Raw genomic sequence first — 19,714 nt, 5'->3', positions numbered from 1 at the left:
TAGTATTTCATTTGAAAAGGAAGCTGTAACACTGGAAGTATGTAAAAGAGACAATGATTTGATTGTTTACTTACTTCATCAATAATTTAAAACATAATCTATAATTTTTGAGACATGAACATTCAAATTAATCAAAGTTTGAAGAGATTGGGCAGTATTTCAATTTATTTGCTGGATATCTATGTAAAGGGATTACTTCTCAAAAATCTGGGACTTTTACTCGGCCAGATGGGATATTAGTTACATGACTGCAAATCTGGGACAATCTTGGTTTTCCGGGACATATGACAACCTTACTTGAAGGTGATGTATATGAAAAGAATAAGTATTGTTCCTCCTTTTAGCTAAAGGACATATTTAATCATTATATCACACAATCCAATGTTATCACAGGAGTGGTTATGAATAGGAGATTTTTCCTGCTTCTAAAGCAGAGAGAGACAGTTCATATGCTAAGAAAGTCAGAGAGTGAAATGAGTTGAAAAATTAAAGATTGAGTTGAATTTTTAAAAATGTTGTGATGCTAGATGTGTTTGCATTTTCTCTGAAACACTTACTGCTCTCTTTCTCAGATGACATTCTACATGCAAGATTATTTATGTATTTTGTATCATATAATCATTATCTACTAACATAATTGTGAACACTTGTTAAAAACCAAACCTTCTTGATGAACGAAGGATGGTACAGTTGGCACCGATGTTGGTAATGCCACCTTTATCTTGGCAGTCCACAGAGGTTTTATGTCTGCATCAATTTCGAGAGATGTAGCAGTTGCATAATACGTACTCATAGTTTATCCTGTGTCTGCATTGTAAAACATCTCGATCATCTCATAACAGTTCTGTAGAATAATTTAAATAAGGCCTTTCAGGAATATGTATTATTAAAGCTTATGTTCATAACTATGAATTTCTTACACAAAATGTCTTCAGACCACTATTTAGTGATTCAGTGTTTGCTTTTTGGTATTAATACTATTAAAATACTTTTTTTGTCATTTTCAGTGCCAGAATGAAAAAAATTTAGAATCTCAAATGGTGGAAATGCTTCAATATTTTCCTTCTCCTGGTTTGAGTCTTCCAAATAGTTTTTTCACACTTAATTCTGAACCATCATCCATCATAGTACAAGCTGTGAAACAGTTGGAATACATTTTATGTGCATGTCATTCAGTTATGCTTAAGGTAATTATGTACCTAAGTAGTTTGCAGTGTTTTAGATAATACCAAATCACAAAAATGTTAAAGATGATGTTACTATTGCACATAAGGCTTTTTTAATTTTCTTCAGTTCTTGCAAATCAGATTTCTGTTATATCTATTCCTCCTGTCTCTCCATCAGTCTTCTTTTCAGACCTTCACAGCCTTAGTTTGTAGCTAATATAGTTTTCTGCATGTGTCCATAAAAATTTATGTATTGAAATAATATTGTGTAACATGAATTTGTTTGTAGTATTTGTTGTAAGTAATATAACGTTCCTCTGGTGTTCACATATATTTTCTTATTAGTACCTTAAAACTGAATTCAAACAACCCATTGAATTTATACAGTGACAATGTATGATTTTTATTCCCCTTCATTTGCTTCATTAGAAGCTAATAGATAGCTGGAGAGAGAATGATAAAGAAAAAATGAACAACATTTCTCAAGAAATTGAAGTGATACAAAAGCAGGAAGAATGTGCAATTCAATTCTTTCAGATGGGTACCTTTGATAATTTTGATCTGTCATCGATACAAGAGTCACTTCAGAATTCATTAAAATCTAAAGAGCTCATCCTGGAGGAACTTAAACGTAAGTGTGCTTATTTTAAATATATTGTATGTGTGTTTTCATGAAATTGTTACAAGTAACCTAGTTCAGTTTAAAGAAATGATTAAATAATGTAAGTGTAATGGAGTGTATTTTATCAATTTTTTGGTTTACTCTGTACTGTTGTGAAATGTATTCTCCTTGGTCACCTACTTCATGAAATTTACTACTTCTGTACCAGTCAGTAAAATCCAGGTGACCATGTCTCTTTTCTTGCTAGTGGACCTCTTTGGCTTTGCAGTGTCTTCAGTGCTAGAGGCTGAAAGAAAGCTAGAATATTTCTCAATTTTACACATTGACCAATAATGTTTCCTCTTTCAACACTAGTCTTTATACATTGAATTAATTGTCCTCAGATATGTTTATACAATTGTACCAAAACTATTTGGATACAAATATTGTGCACAACAAGAATACATTTTGATGAGCAAAATTACTCAGAATGTATAACATAATGGCAATTTCAAAACTTCTTTTGTTTTTCTTTCATGTCATCACTATTTTTATTGTGAGCACTGTTCTTTCATGGCCGCAACGTACCTCCAAGCCACAAGGTCTAAGAACAGGCAGCCCACGGTAGGTAGACCCACTAAACTCATCATCCCATCTTGCATACTGCACTTGTATACCTTGCATTACCTGCACATAATAATAAACAATTTCTCTGACAATATTCTGTCCAAAACTTAACTGCTAACAAAAACCTTTTGTTAAATGTCACAATCATCTTTTATCATATAGAAGGACTGAGAGTGTAACCCATCATTTGCCATAAAATGATTTGTTACGTTTCAATACTCATTTTATTTTTGCAGATTGCATAATATGCAGGAAGTTGAACAGCAGTAGGTCTTGATGATATTCTTCTCTGGTCTGCAGCCAGATCAAGCAGTCCACCTGATCCCCATCTTCTGTTGATAATGCTGTATTCTAATCTCACCGGAACTGATTGATACTGTAAATAGCAACCTTTTACATGTTGTGAAAGGTCAACAGCATGCTCTCCACAAATTGTCACTGCTGCCTCCTAGCACAAGTCAACGTACAGCGTCCCGATCGTGAAAGTTGGCAATAAAGATAAATCACTATCGAGTAACACTATCAATATATTCTGCAGGTTGAGTCAATGTGTATTTTTTATCATCAGATAAAACAGGATTCCAAATCTCACTGAAAGGGTAATGATGATGAAACATTGAGAGACATTGTTTATTGAAAACCAACACACATGGACTAGAATCTGCATACAAGTTACCGTCCATCATACCAACACAAAGGGGTCATGCAGATGGCAAAGAGGTCTTACGCCATCTCAGATGCAGAGAGCTTGACTTAAGAGCTGGAACACCTTAAGCTCATGTTCAAGCAGAATGGTTATGTAGAGAAACAGGCCCGAGGTGCCTTTGAGTTTGGACCTGCGATGGAACCGTAAGAAGAGGCTCGTAGATCAGTGGCCTTTGTACCATATAGTGGGGGCCTATTTTCGAAAATCAGAAGAATTTTAAAAAGATATATTATCAAAACTTTATTTTGTCCACCAGTCAACATTAGAGCATTCTGGCTAAGTTAAAGATGACATAGGATTTAGGAAGAATGGTTTTTATAAAATCCCTTGCCAGTTTAGGAAATCGTACGTTGGCCAGACAATTCACACCATTCAACAAGGTGTACTGACCATTTCCACGCATATTTGATGCAGCCTAAGAAATCCGAAGCGGCAAAGCACTGTCTTGCTAAGGGGCACAGAATGCTGTAGGGTAAGACACACATGGTTGCCACCGCATCTTACTGTTGGGACTATTTTGTAAAGGAAGCTACCAAAATTAGGCTGGCAAACAGCACTATAAATAGAATCAAGGGTTACACTTTAAACTGGAAGTTGCAATGGTGTTTAAAGGTTACTGCTGAATAGTTGCTCTTCTGCACAGTATCCCATATGAGCAAACCAGTTGTGTCCTTACCTGTGGTTACTTGTACTTCAGGTACTTGAGGATTTTGTGATTCTGTTTAAAAAAGAATAGCTTGATGTAGTCACAGGGCTGAGATGTGTGCATTTGCTTTCATGCTCCGCATTTGCTTTCATGCTCCGCAGCTAATTCGTTGCAAATAATAATCTGTTGCTGTGATCCTGCTGTTAAATAGTCTGTGCATTGGTTAGAATTGCAAGTTAATAAAATAAACGGAAATACAAAATAAAAGTTAAATGAATAATTTAATAACAAGTGTTCTGTTCTAACATCTTTAATTGATGTAGACACCAGGTAATTATGTTGAATAATGTTTATTCAAGAAAGGACACCTCAAATAAATGTGAAGTGGTCCTACTATATTCAGTTAAAATGCAGATGGAAAAGACCATTATCAAATACAGTAAAGTTACATTGAGAGCTTTGCGAGAATGGAAGCAAAATCCCCAAACTAAAGAGCCATCGAAATTACGCAGAAACTAAGTCCATTTCACAATCACAGTGCATGAAATATTCACTAGCTCAAAGTAGTCCAAAGTTCAACATGATTTACAAATTATCACCCTTGATATAAGGAATAGGAACAGTGTCAGTTCTTTAATACAAGCGGAAAAAGTTAGTCCTACACTGGAGCACATTCAGACCTCTTGAAACATGAAGTCCCTTTGGAAGGTAAAGTATCGTAACAGCTGTTCACCACCAAGAATCAATCATCTACACAATCAAGTATCACTCGTTACCACAGGCAGGTCTGCCTCCTTCCAACACCAATGTAAAAGTGCTCAAAATCACTCCTTTGAGCTTCTCACTCAAATATTCCCAGTCTTCACTTGACTCCTGCATTGTTCCACTACTGTCTGCTTTTCCATTGGCTGAAGGCCGTTCCCACCAAAATACATCATTCTTAAGTTTTACAGATTGGATCTGACTCAACCTGAGCACTTCCTGGACTGAACTAATATATTATAACAATATTTAAATTAAAAAAAATGTTATAAATATTTGGTCAGAATAAGATCATTCACAATAATTTTGAATAGAGGTTTATTCAGAAATAAATAAGCTAGTATCCTTGCTCAAGTGTGCTCATATTGAATGAAAATGAGTTGTTGTTAACTATTGTTTAAACAGTTATTACTCCTGCTTGTCAGAAGCATTTTTGGGTTCTCTTTTTAATAGTGGTGTCAGCTAACACATGCATTTGACCACTTCTTAAATTACCATGATTGCGTATTATCAATTGTAATTAATATTTAAATAAAGGTACTGGCAAAATAGTAAACTGTTCATTGAATAAATACACCAGAATGGCAAAATGTGAGGTCTTCATCATGTATTCATTTGCTGTGTAATTGTGGAGGATACGATGATCTGACAAACATTTGCATAATGAAAAGATGTACAAAATGTGATAAATCAAGAAATAAAATAGATACAGATATATAGTTTTCAGATATAGTAGCTATATAGTGTAATTCTCTTGTTTGAGATGTCATATATCGATTAAAAGTTGTTAATTCAGGGGTTCATTGTGAAAATGTTTATTCACTGTGAAATATTAACTTCTGTAATTTTAGATATTAAAATATTGTTGTGTCATTGGGTGTGCCTAATTTTTCTGAGATCACGGATGTATACAGATTGGCTTTAATACTTGATTGTGAATTATTATAGATTTTTGATGAGCTGTAAGAAGCCGTCTTTCGCTTGTCTGACAGTCTTCCCTTTCATGGAACATTTTCTCCTTCAGAAAAAGGGATTTACCCATTTCTGGTGATGTTGCTCACCTCTGTACCTGGACTCATCTGTACCAGTCAACTAGCCGGACCTGCTGGGCACACCTTGAGCCGTGGGCCCACAAGCATTCAGCCATACAATAATTTCATCTCCCCTCATACTATTTCCTGGCAACCAAATTGCTGGCCTACGTACATACGTCCACTAATGTGGCACATTACCTCACTAACTTGGCACATTAAGTCTCACCACTTTTGACCTACTTACCTAAAATAATAAGTGGAATGCCCTACTTACATGTCGAAACATATTTAGTTATTCCACGTCAAAACTAACACCCCGTGTACTCTGACTTTGATATCAATATTTTAAACTCCTAACTTTCCATCTTCCCATGTTTTATTGTTTCTCCATTAACAGGAAATAATTAATAATTTATCAATCCACCTTCCAGCTGTCCATTTCAAGTAATCACTACCAAATTGTGGCCAAGGGCAGGCTTCATCACAAATCGCAGAACATGTTGCTCAGCACTACGTGGTTGTCTTTGAGTGGCTGCTTTGCAATCTATGCCATTTGAAACCACTTCTCTTCACTTTCCCTCTCACTCTTCCCCCAACTTCAGCTTCTTTTAATAGGATAGACAGAAACTGTCGTGCCAACACATTCTTCAGTCCTGCAGTTAATCATTCTGATCTCAATCTCTGTTATCAGCTTCTCTCTTTCTACTCCCACTGTGTCTGAAGTGGTGCTGGAGGGAATTGACACCAGGAATCCTGTAGGGCTGTCCATAAATCTGTAATATACGAGCGGGTGGAGATCTCTTCTGAACAGCATGTTGCAAGGCATCCCAGATATGCTCAATAATGTTAATGTCTGGGGAATTTGGTGGCTAGTGGAAGTGTTTAAACTGAGAAGAGTGTTCCTGAACCCACTCTGTAGCAAATCTGGATGAATGGGGTGTCACAATGTCCTGCTGCAATTGCCCATCGGAATGCACAATGGACATGAATGGATGCAGGTGATCAGACAGGATGCTTACGTACGTGTCACCTGTCAGAGTCGTATCTAGAAGTATCAGGGGTCCCATAACACTACAACTGCACACACCCCACACCATTAAAGAGGTTCCACCACCTTGAACAGTCCCCTGCTGACATGCAGGGTCTCTGGTTTCATGAGGTTGTCTCCATACTCATACACGTCCATCTGTTCGATACAATTTGAAATGAGACTCGTCCAACCAGGTAACATGTTTCCAGTGATCAGCAGTCCAATGTTAGTGTTGACGGGTCCAGGGCAGGTGTAAAGCTATGTGTCATGGGGTCATCAAGGGTACACAAGTGGGCCTTCAGCTCTGAAAGCCCATATCAATGATGTTTCATTGAATGGTTTGCATGCTGACACTTGTTGATGGTCCAGCACTGAAATCTGCTGCAGTTTGTGGAAGGGTTGCACTTCTGTCACATAGAACAATTCTTGTCAGTCATTGTTGGCCCCATTCATGTAGGATCTTTTTCCGATTGCAGTGATGTCAGAGATTTGATGTTTTACCGAATTCCTAATATTCACAGTACATTTGTGAAATGCTCGTACAGGAAAATCCTCACTTGATCTCTACGTTAGGGATGCTGTATCCCATTGTTTGTGCGCCAACTATAACACCATGTTCAAACTCACTTAAATCTTGATAACCTGTCATTGTTGCAGCAGTAACCAATCTAAAAACTGCACCAGACACTTGTTGTCTTATATAGGCATTGCCGACCGCAGTGCTTTATTCTGCCTGTTTACTTATCTCTGTATTTGAATAAGCATGCCTATACCAGTTTCTTTGGCACTTCAGATTGTGTGTGTTTGGTGTGTGTGTGTGTGTGGGGGGGGGGGTTAATTTCTATCTTCCTGCATACATTTGGTTACTCATTACAGCTTAGAATGTTACTGTATTCAGCTAACAGTAACATTTCCTTGTGTTTCACATTGTAGGGTAGATAGTTTACTTGTATCAGGAAGAGTATTGGACCGAGCACACTTCTTTGAAGTACTATTAATGTACTCTGGGTTAGAGAGGTGTTTTATGGTATGGTTAGAGTTTGTTTTAGAGATTTCTCAGTACATTTGTATTACAAAGTATTTTTCTGTTTTGTCTTGCTGTGTTACCTTTTTTTGAAAAACAGTAACATTGCTATGAAATTTAGCAAACCTGTTTTCAATTTTTGTGTGTTTCTGTAAAGCTGAACACACGCTAAACTGACAGACAGCTAACAGTATCTTAAAAATTGTAGTTTTATTACCTTAGAAAATTATGCAGACATAATGAAACTAAAGTACTTCTATCTGTCTAGAAAACATGAGGTACGTTGACTGACAAGACAGTTATCATCAAAAGTTTAGTACTCAAACTTTCAGAACTGAATGTTACAGTATGTACTTACTTTTGAGAGAAAAAAGATATAAATCAAACTGTTGATCTAAGATATTCTTTTTTTGCTTCTTTAATCCCCTGACAAAAGAGAGCCATTAAGTTTTAAAACTAGAGTACACTTTAAGCTACAGTGTAGAATTTATTATTGTTGTAAAATTTGTTCATTTTTGTTTTACTGCAGTGTTACATGCTTTTGCATTTTATTTTTCTGACTCAGATGCAATAATAACATAATTATTTCATTGCAACTTGTTTCTGCTCGCATACTTACTCAAATCCACTCTCAAAATCCCAATTTTAATAATCATATCACAGATGGTATGTTAAACATTAATCTTCTCTTTTCTTGAGAATTCGGTGTATGTGGTTTTTCGCCCACAAAATTGTAATACTTTCTGGAGACAATCCCTATGCCACTACTTTCGTATGCTTTTCACTTTGTTAGAATTCGATGACATTGCCCCCACAACTAAGTAGCTTTTATTGTTGCAAACCACAAATGATACTTGGGGTCATGTTATGTTACTTCTTCTAAGCAAAGTTGCCATTTTCAAACAGAATCCTCATTAATCTGCCTTGATGGTCTGTAACAGAATAATATTTGATAGCTGGGAAGCATTTGTGCTCATATTTTTTTGGTGATTTTTATTTTCTTCTTTCTCTCATTCACTTGTTGAAATTGAAAGGAATCTTGTATAAAACTTAATTAATGAATGCAACCATTTTGTGCTAAAGGGATACAATGTACTTTTTTACAGTATCAGAATTTAAAAGGACCAGATGAAAAATCATGCATGTAAACTTGCTGTTTGGTCTGTTGAAAATGTACTAATTGAAACCTGCATTCCAGATTTTTATGACCAAATTTCGGCCACTTCTGTTGAAAGAATCACCAAATTATGCTCTTCCCTCAGCAACTCATGTGGTAAAATTGTTAATGAGCTTAAAAATATAGAGAAATGGACAGAAGATGGTGAAACAGTCAGACGACTTAAAGAAGAACTGGATAATTTACAGAAAGAAAAGCTGGAACTTCAAAATACACACAGGTGCAGCTATATTTCACATATCTGTACTAAAATGAAATTTCCATCGATATTATAACTCATCTTTAAACAGAATCATTGATTACATAGATTTTGGACTTATAAATATTACTGCAATCAATATTATAATAATAATGGATATTTTAGTGTGGAAAAAGTGGCAATTGTACTTATGCAGCTGTGTAGTTAATTGATTTGGATGCATGGACAATTTCGCTAGCTTTCAAGCTAACTAAATTAAATGCATGTGTGTGTTGTTTAGTTACTATAGATTTTTTTTCCTAAATGTTCTCCATTTAAGAGAGATTTCATCTGCTACACGCCTTTTTATCAGTCAGTGGCAAATGGGGTGTGTCCTTTTCTCATATTTGCCAGTTGTAATCAGTGAAATATGACCACTTACAGACCATGTCTTTCTTCCTTTCACCATGTACACAGGAGGGATGAGATGTGGCAACATTGTAATGAATTATCAGATTGCATCTTGCAGTTCAGTTAATATACGGCGGTTAAATGCATTGACTTCCTGACATATGCCCTTGCTGTTTAGAAAACAGGGCAGTGTTGTTATGTACCCTCACCAGTAACGAGATTTAGGTACTGGAAACCCTACAGATATCAGATAATAAATTCTTTACTTTTGAACATTACCCTTGCTCCCAAAACAAGTGTTATCATTCAGTAAGGACTCAGTGATGGAGGACCCAAAACCTCCTGCACACCCACAGTTCCATCTCCATAATGAGGAACTCAGTGGCCTGATAAAACAGCAGACTTATTCTCACCAACAATCATCCATTTTGCTTGTTTGTTGAAGGAGGTATACTATTTTCCTATGAAACATATGCAATGTTGATGGTGATATGTGTATATGTGATGCCTTCTCATCAGGGATATGTTGTAGGAATGGCTATTGTTTTATTGTCTGTCTAGCTCTGTGTACTACTACTTTTATATACACATACCAGTCACTGAACTACAGATCATTCCATTTCACTGTACTATTGTAACATGAAGTGACAGTTTTTGAACCTTACGCTCAGGTCTTACAAATGATAGTAACAATATTATGGAAAGTATGGACTACAACTCACCGTAAAGATAACACGCTGAGTTGCAGATAACCACAATGGAAAAAATGTTACAAACTGAGCTTTTGGCCAAAGCCTTTTTCAGAAAGGACAACACGCATTCAAACCAGAATGTGCACCTTACACACACACACACACACACACACACACACACACACACGACTACTATATCTGACTGCTCCAGCCAGAGATAATGCTTGTTTATCAGGGTTGCTACAGGTTCTGGAAATCAGTGAATTCCAAACACGTCAGGGAAATCAGAAAAATCTCATTTTTGTCTCAGTAGATGAAATAATTTGTTTACTTGGGTGTCATGCATCATTGCTGACTGGGGGCAGCTGAGTACATGCGCAGCTTACTTTTTCCTTTATTCCTGCTGCTTCTCCCCTTCCTACCACTCCCATCAGATTGCTGCCAGCACTTCTTGCAGCTAGTCTAGCTAGCTAGCTAGGCAGGGAAGAATAAGGAGTGGTTTGTTTGGATCTGATTCTCAGAGGCTGTAGGTGCAGCAGTCATGTGTGCATGAGTTGTGTTCGAGGGATTGTGTGAATGTGTGTGTGCTCTCATTTTCTGACAAAAGCTATGTCTGAAAATTTAGTTGTAAGAGTGTGATTGTCTTTTCTGTGTGCCTGTGTGTGGCTCAGCAATCATCGTTACGGTGAGATGCTAGCTATTCTCATTATCATTGATTCTCAGAGTATTTGAACAATTTATGTGTTGCATGGATTGATCACCATGGTCTCACTTCATCAACATGCTGTCTGTGGCTCATGAATAGCGGGCCACACAAATGAATTTCTATGATGGGCCAAAACCGGAGGCCATTGCTGTGGGTATCTATAATGGATCGGGCCTGCTGATCTGAATTCATTTGTTTCCCAGTAATCTACAGGCCCGCCCGTTGGATCTAGTCTCACTGATCTGCCCACAGGGCGGGTCCGTTTGTGTGTGGCGTAATGCAGCGGATTTTCATGGTTCACACATGGACTCAGGACTGTGGTGCCCCTCAGTGTGCCAGAGATGGTGGCAATGGATTTCAAGAATTGTGACTCTCTCACTGCAAGTACATTGTACAGTGTTTCCCAGTAATCTACAGGCCCGCCCGTTGGATCTAGTCTCACTGATCTGCCCGCAGGGCGGGTCCTTTTGTGTGTGGCGTAATGCAGCGGATTTTCATGGTTCATACATGGACCCAGGACTGTGGTGCCCCTCAGTGTGCCAGAGATGGTGGCAATGGATTTCAAGAATTGTGACTCTCTCACTGCAAGTACATTGTACAGTGTGGTGTTTTATAAACATTTTATTTGTTCTAGTGCATTTTGGCACTTCAAAAGTAGTTCGTATGTTAGAAAGTTTGGATGATAAGAAGAAGAAAATTGTGTCAGTCACTGGCAGTTTGTGTGCTATCTACTCATATATTTCTCGAAAGAAAAGTCACACAATATCTGTAAAATAATAGGTATAACACAGTGGGTGGTTGTTCTTCTGGTCTTCAGTCCAGAGACTGGTTTGATGCACCTCTCCACACTACTCTATACTGTGCAAGCCTCTTCATCTCCGCATAACTACTGCAACCCACATCCTTCTGAATCTGCTTAGTGTATTCATTCCTAGGTCTCGCTCTAACACTTTTTACCCTCCACACTTCCTTCCAATACTAAATTGGTGATCCCTTGATGCCTCAGAACGTGTCCTACCAACCGATCCCTTCTTCTAGTCAAGTTGTGCCACAAATTCCTCTTCTCCCCAATTCTATTCAGTACCTCATCATTAGTTACATGATCTATCCATCTAATCTTCAGCATTCTTTTGTAGCACCATATTTCAAAAGCTTCTATTTTCTTCTTATCTAAACTATTTATTGTCCATGTTTCACTTCCACACTTGGCTACACTCCACACAAATACTTTCAGAAAAGAGATCCTGACATTTAAATCTGTGCTCGATGTTAACAAATTTCTCTTCTTCAGAAACGCTTTCCTTGCCATTGCCAATCTACATCTTATATCCTCTGTGCTTCACCCATCATCAGTTATTTTGCTGCCCAAGTAGCAAAACTCATCTTCTACTTTAAGTGTCTCACTTCCTAATCTAATTACTTCACCATCACCTGATTTAATTCAACTGCATTCCATTACCCTCGTTTTGCTTTTGTTGATGTTCATCTTATATTCTCCTTTCAAGATGCTGTCCATTCTGTTCAACTGCTCTTCCAGATCCTTTGCTGTCTCTGACAGAATTACAATGCCATCGCCAAACCTCAAAGTTTTTATTTCTTTACCATGGATTTTAATTCCTACTCCAATTTTTCTTTTGTTTCCTTTACTGCTTGCTCAATATACAGATTGAATAACATCGGGGATAGGCTACAACCCTGTCTCACTCCATTCCCAACCACTGCTTCCCTTTCATTTCCTTCGACTCTTATAACTGCCATCAGGTTTCTGTAAAAATTGTAAATAGCCTTTTGCTCCCTGTAAGTGACCCCTACCACCTTCAGAATTTGAAAAAGAGTATTCTAGTCAACATTGTCAAAAGCCTCCTCTAAGTGTACAAATGGTATAAATGTAGGTTTGTCTTTATGTGACCTATCTTTTCAGATAAGTCGTAGGGTCAGTATTGCCTCACGTGTTCCAACATATCTACGGAATCCAAACTGTCTTCCCCGAGGTCAGCTTCTACCAGTTTTTCCATTTGTCTGTGAAGTATTCACATTAGTATTTTGCAGCCATGACTTATTAAACTGATAGCTTGATAATTTTCACACCTGTCAACACCTGTTTTCTATGGGATTGGAATAATTATAATCTGTTTGAAGTCTGAGGGTATTTCGACTGTCTTATACATCTTGCACACCAGATGGTAGGGTTTTATCATGGCTGGCTTGCCCAATGCTCTCAGCAGTTCTAATGGACAGTGGTCTATTCCCGGGGCCTTGTTTCGAGTTAGGTCTTTCAGTGCTCTGTCAAACTCTTCACGCAGTATCATATCTCCCATTTCACCTTCATCTACCTCCTCTTCCATTTCCATAATATTGTCCTCAAGAACATCGCCCCTGTATAGACCCTCTGTATACTCCTTCCACCTTTCTGCTTTCCTTTCTTTGCTTGGAACTGGGTTTACATCTGAGCTCTTGATATTCATTAAAGTGGTTCTCTTTACTCCAAAGGTCTCTTTAATTTTCCTGTAGGCAGTATCTATCTCACCGCGCGTGAGATTAGCCTCTACATCCTTACATTTGTCCTCTAGCCATTCCTGCTTAACCATTTTGCACTTCCTGTCGATCTCATTTTTGAGACGTTTGTATTCCTTTTTGCCTGCTTCACTTACTGCGTTTTTGTATTTTCTCCTCTCATCAATTAAATTCAGTATCTCTTCTGTTACCCAAGGATTTCTACTGGCCCTCGTCTTTTTACCTACTTGATCCTCTGCTGCCTTCACTATTTCATTCCTCAAAGCTACCCATTCTTCTTCTACTGTATTTCTTTCCCCCATTCCTGTCAATTGTTCCCTTATGCTCTCCCTGAAACTCTGTACAACCTCTGGTTCTTTCAGTTTATCCAGGTACCATCTCCTTAAATTCCCACCTTTTTGCAGTTTCTTCAGTTTTAATCTACAGTTCATAACCAATAGATTGTGGTCAGAGTCCACATCTGCCCCTGGAAATGTCTTACAATTTAAAATCTGGTTCCTAAATCTCTGTCTTACCATTATATAATCTATCTGAAACCTTCTAGCATCTCCATGGTTCTTCCATGTGTACAACCTTCTTTCATGATTCTTGAACCAAGTGTTAGCTATGATTAAGTTATGCTCTGTGCAAAATTCTACCAGACGGCTTCCTCTTGCATTTCTTAGCCCCAATCCATATTCACCTACTATGTTTCCTTCTCTTCCTTTTCCACTGTCGAATTCCAGTCACCCATGACTATTAAATTTTCATCTCTCTTCACTACCTGAATAATTTCTTTCATCTCAGCATACATTTCATCAATTTCTTCATTATCTGCAGAGCTAGTTGGCATATAAACTTGTACTACTGTAGTAGGCGTGGGCTTTGTGTCTATCTTGGCCACAATAATGCGTTCACTATGCTGTTTTTAGTAGCTTAACCGCACTCCTATTTTTTTATTCATTATTAAACCTATTCCTGCATTACCCCTATTTGATTTTGTTTTTATAACCCTGTATTCACCTGACTAAAAGTCTTGTTCCTCCTGCCACCGAACTTCACTAATTCCCACTATATCTAACTTTAACCTATCCATTTCCCTTTTTTAAATTTTCTGACCTACTTGCCCAGTTAAGGTATATGACATTCCATGTTGATCTGTAGAACATCCATTTTCTTTCTCCTGATAACGATATCCTCCTGAGTAGTCCCCGCCTGGAGATCTGAATGGGGGACTATTTTACCTCCAGAATATTTCCAGCACTGTTAACTGAGACTGAGTTAACAGCACTGGAATTTGTGACTAACACTGAACGATAAGTTCACATTACGGAATTTGTGTTACAAAAGTTGCTCCTAACCTAAAAAACAAGAGAAAAACACAATAAATGTAACATAACAGCATATTATATCTACCACATAATATGTTTATTGTATGTATAAAATGAAACATGTATTTCAGGCTACTGATGATGCTTCCCAAATAACAGAAGCGAAATGCATAGGGCAATAAACAAAAAGCCTTAATTTAGTTGCATAGACGGTACAAACATTTTATTGGCAGTCATCTACGATAGTGGTTTACACAATTCTTTCCCACCTTATACACTTCTTTCATGATGCCTAATTTTTTCTGAGGTTATTTCTGAAACCAGTGGGGTATTTTAAATCTGCCTTGCGACTCAAGGAAATGCGCATTTTTGTCACCAGGTGTGTTTTGTTTTATTGAAATAAAATAATATCAGCTTTCTTAATGAAAGACACATACCATTTGGCTTGCTTTCTCCCTCTAAAAACAGTTAATTAAAGAAGACATTGACATTATTACTTAAGATTTTTGCTCACATCAGAAAACGCCATCTGCTTGCAATTTTTTTAGACCTTTCCTCGTTTGCACTATTGTTTCTTTTACCATAGCTGCAAAAACAGATTGCGTCTTAACTTACCATTCATCATCAGCAAGCCGGGTAGGAACTTGGTGAACGATATGCCTCCATTGGTTTCTGTCCTGGTATAGCTTTTCCCTCTCCACTACATCCCATGTCACTCCTCTCCTCTTGAGATCTTCCTTAACCTGGTCTGCCCATCTCTTTCTAGGCTGCCCAGTTGGTCTTCTTCCTGGCACATCCATCTCCAAATACTGGCATGGAGTTCGAGTCGGGTGCATTCACTTCACGTGACTGAACCACTTCAATATCAAAGCACTCATCCTCTCCTCTGTAGTCAGTCACCTGCAGGTCTCTCCTTACATAATCATTCCTGACTCTCTCTCTCTCTCTCTCTCTCTCTCTCCCCTAGTTTTTTGTAGAGCTGACCTAAGGAAGTTCATTTCACATACTGGTATTTGACTGTATTCACTCTTATTTATGACTCAGGCCTCTAGACTATACATCATGATTGGCAGGAGATAAGTTTTATACATGGTCTGTTTGCCTCTTTGAGGGATTTCCTTGTCCCAGATTAGATTTCATACTTGGTGGAAGAAGCTAGATCCTTTTGTTCTTCAGTTTAAGACTTCTAGTTTGGAACTTCCATCGCTTTTCACACATTCAACCGTCTCCCCCTCCAGTATGATGTGACAAGGTGTGCGTTTTCTGCTCATCTTCATTGCCACTGTCTTGTTCTTACTCACAGTTAACTTGAATTTTTTAAATTTTGTGGTCCAGTAATCTAGTCTCCTCTGAACCTCCATTTCCATCTCTCCTCAAATGGTGATGTCATCAGCAAAAACAAAAGCTTTGAGATCTTCATTTTCTTCTTCCTTAATTTTTTTCATGATTGTGTCCATAAGTGTAATGAAGAGTAAAGGAGAGAGCGAACTGCCTTGCTGAACACCTCTCTTTGTCTTAAACCATTTTGATCTCCCCTTTCCTACTTGTACACTGCTCTCTCAACTATTGTACTGCATCTGGACTTCTTAAATTAATGAATCAGGAACATTATGTTTTCTCAAGCATTCCCATATTTTATCCCTTGGTACACTGTCATATGCTTTTTCCAAATCCGCAAATACTACTATGAAGTCCTTTCCATTTTCCCAGTACTTCTCTATTAACTGACGGAGGGAAAAAATGAGATATATTGTTCCCCTATTACTTCTGAACACATGTTCTTGTTCCTCTAGTTGGTGTTCTAGAATTTTCTGGAATCTTTTTTTCTATGACCTTTTCCTTTATCTTAAGGCAGTGTGATAACAGTGTGATTCCTCCGTAGTTGGTGCATTTCTTTCTTGAACAATGGTATTATAATTCCTTTTTTCCATTCATTCAGCACTTTGTTTTCTTTCCGTATCACCCCCAGCACCTGGTGTAACCATTGTATTCCATGGATTCCTGCGGCTTTAATCATATCTGCTGTTAGCTCATCTACTCCAGCCACCTTCCCACTTTTCAACTGTTTCAGAGAATTCTCAGTTTCTAACCAAGAGATTGTATCCTGCTCCTCCTCTAATTCAATGGCATTGGTGTCACTCTCTTGTGTACCTTATCCATTCAGTAAGATTTCAAAATAATTCTACATCTCTTCTCTGCTACCTTCCATGTTTTTGATAATATCTCTATCCTCTGTTTCAGTCACTTTTATGTCTTCTCTATCAGATCTTTTACTTTTCAATAACCCATATAGCAGTTTTTGGTTCCCTTTGCTATCCTGCTCTAGTTTGTTTGTGAACAGTCCCCAACTCTTCTCCTTTTCTTCTTTCACAATTGTCTTTGCTTGGAGTTTCTTTTGTTGGTATTCCTTCTACAGTGTTGTCACCTTGTGTTCATCTTTTGCAACCAGCCCCTGGTTCTGGTTTCTTTTTTCAAACTCCATGTTTTTCTTTGCCATATTCATATTTTAATAGCGGCTTTTACCCTATCGTTCCACCAACTGGTTTCTTTGTCTTTCACTTTATCCTTTGTTTTGCCACATACCTGCACAGCACCGTTAACTATTGATGTTTTAAATAGGTTCCACTCTTCCTCCACACTACCCCTTTCAGATTATGGAAACTTTTCTTATTTTCTTCTTCTTTCAACTTCCACTCCTTAATTTTAGGCATTCTTTGTACAGCATTCAAACTTTTCAGCTTGTACTTTAGATCAGCTACTAGTAACCTGTGGTCACTATCCAAGTGCTCAATTGGTATGACTTTAGTGTCCCTTACTTTTCCTCCAATTAATTTGTCCGTTGATATATAGTCTATAGATGTGCCATCGCAGCCATATCTAGTAATCGTATGGCTATCTTGTTTCTTGAAGAATGTATTCTTCACCAAAAGATGATTCCTTATGCACAGATTTAGAATTTCTTCACCCTCAACATTTTGTCTTCCGTATCCAAAAGGGCTCATCACCTCCTCATATCCATTTCTATCCGTGCCGATCTGAGCAATCAGATCCCCAATTATCATAATGTTATCTTTTCTTACTTGGTCTTCCAGTTCTTCTAGGAATTTCGTTTTTTCTTCCTTGCTGCACCTTTGCTGAGGTGCGTACCCTTGGAGTAGAGTAAAACTATTCTTTCCCAAGTTCACTGTTGCTATAATTATCCTTTCACTTAAAAAGCTCACATCTGTAACTGGGCCAATGTCTTTGTGAAACACAAACTACACTCCATTTTTTGCCTCTTTATTGTGACCCTGCGAGAATAATTTGTACCCACCTCTCAGCAATTTAGAGTTTTTTTACCTTCCACTTGGTCTCACTCAATCCAAGGATATGAATCTTTCTCCTCTCCATCATGTCTACAATCTCTTTAGTCTTTCCTGTCAAGGTTATTACATTTAATGTTCCCATTCTCAATTTGTTTTTGTCTTTTTGTTGGGTTCTAGTTTCCTGTTCTTGTTTAGTGTATCTTCTTGCATTCCTTGGTTTTTCTTCAGGCTGTGAAGAGCTGTCATTCGTTCCAGGGGTACAAGAAATACTGTCTACATTAGGTATTTTTAATCCGAGGCTCATTCTTTGATTGAAAGCAGTAACAACTTTTTCTCACCTGCTGGCTTGCTAAGCCTAACGCATCTGAGGATTTTCTTTCAGGGTTTACTCCCTCAGCCTTTGAAGATCTCTCTTTACCACAGTTCACTGGTTCCACTCCTCATTTGCCCTCAGGAGGGAAAGGGCGCCATACCAAAGATATTCTTCTGCACCATAGCTGCCGTTAAGGACTTCGCCATATCCCTGGCAAGGGTTAATAATGGTAAGGAAAAGGGAGAGGTTTAGGATAGGATAGGATAGGATAGGAGACAGGCTAATGATAGGTCGTTGTGGGACACACTTCGTCTGGCTCCTCCCCTTTGGTCTGTCCAGTATGGGTGACCCTGCTGGTAGCTACACTAACGCCATCATAGCCCTCTGGATCCAGAGCATGCAAACCTCCTCACCCAGGTGGATAGTGCTACGTTAAGGCAGTGTTCCCTGAGGAGGTAACTTACAAATTTTGTCATGGAAAAATGTTGAAACTTGTCCGGAAATCAGGAAAATATCAGGGAATTTCACTTGGGGAAACTTGTGGCAACCCTGGTTTATATATGACAGGTGCTTGCCTATGTGAATGTGTGTGTGTGTTTTCTCTGTTCTGAAGAAGGATTGCCCAAAACTTTAATGTGTAACAGTCTGCAGCTCAATGTGTCAGCTTTATGGTGATTAGCAATCTATACTTTCCATAATATTGCTGATATTCCAACCTGGACTTTCCGTTGTTTGATTTTGCAAAAAGCAATTTCTTTTATGAAATGCTTAGTAGTGTAATAATGATCCACTAGAGCTGCTTTTTTTTAAATTTTATTTAGTGCTACCGGTTTCGAATGACGCCTCATTCTTAGGCAGTAAGATCTTAAATGTTATTTTTTAAGTATGATCTATGTTTGCTTTTCACAATTGCACATCGTGAAACAAAAGTATGAGGTGTAGTCAAATGAAATGCAAACACCTGCCACAATGGAACTGTGGAATGGTACCAGTTGAAATAATCACCACACGTATTAAGAGATTTGTCCAACTAGGAGACAAAAGTTAGTTAGTTAGTTCGTTACATATTCCATAGGTCTTTTAAATGATTCTTTTATCGTAATTACATGGAACGAGTCAGTTTACAGGATACGTACATGATTAGAGCTAACATTAATGAACACTTTGTCATATTATTCCTAATCATGCAACTACACTTATAAACAAGTGGTTTTTTATTTTATTTATTTATTTTTTAAATCCTTTTTCATAGAATGCGGTCAACCACTGGACAGCTTTGCAGTTGCACCCAATGTTGCACTTTCTTGTGTTACTGAAACTGAAGTCTTTCTTCAGATCACCAAAGATGTGAAAACCATACAATGAAAGAGCCGGGCTGTACAGAGGATATTGCAGTGTTTTCCAAGTTTCCCAACCAAATTGCTGAAGCATAGTCTTCATGCTGTTGGCAGTGTGGTGGTGGGCATTGCTGTACAATAGGATGATATCATCTGACAGTGTCTGACAGAGTTA

At 37.9% G+C, this 19,714-nt stretch overlaps 1 protein-coding gene across 1 annotated transcript in view; it reads left to right on the top strand.

Moving 5' to 3' along the window:
* Nucleotides 1–19,714, top strand: part of LOC126236970 (golgin subfamily B member 1-like) — a 535,118-nt gene that overhangs the window by 184,176 nt on the left and 331,228 nt on the right. The window contains exons 13-15 of the mRNA XM_049946677.1: nucleotides 1,008–1,187; nucleotides 1,596–1,797; nucleotides 8,795–8,993. Of these exons, the coding sequence (XP_049802634.1) occupies nucleotides 1,008–1,187; nucleotides 1,596–1,797; nucleotides 8,795–8,993 (581 nt within the window). The remainder of the gene's footprint in view (nucleotides 1–1,007; nucleotides 1,188–1,595; nucleotides 1,798–8,794; nucleotides 8,994–19,714) is intronic.

Source organism: Schistocerca nitens, chromosome 2, assembly GCF_023898315.1.
Source record: "Schistocerca nitens isolate TAMUIC-IGC-003100 chromosome 2, iqSchNite1.1, whole genome shotgun sequence".
NCBI lineage: Eukaryota > Metazoa > Arthropoda > Insecta > Orthoptera > Acrididae > Schistocerca > Schistocerca nitens.
The sequence above is the reverse complement of the archived record's forward strand: the minus strand, read 5'-3'. Positions and strand labels throughout refer to the sequence as shown.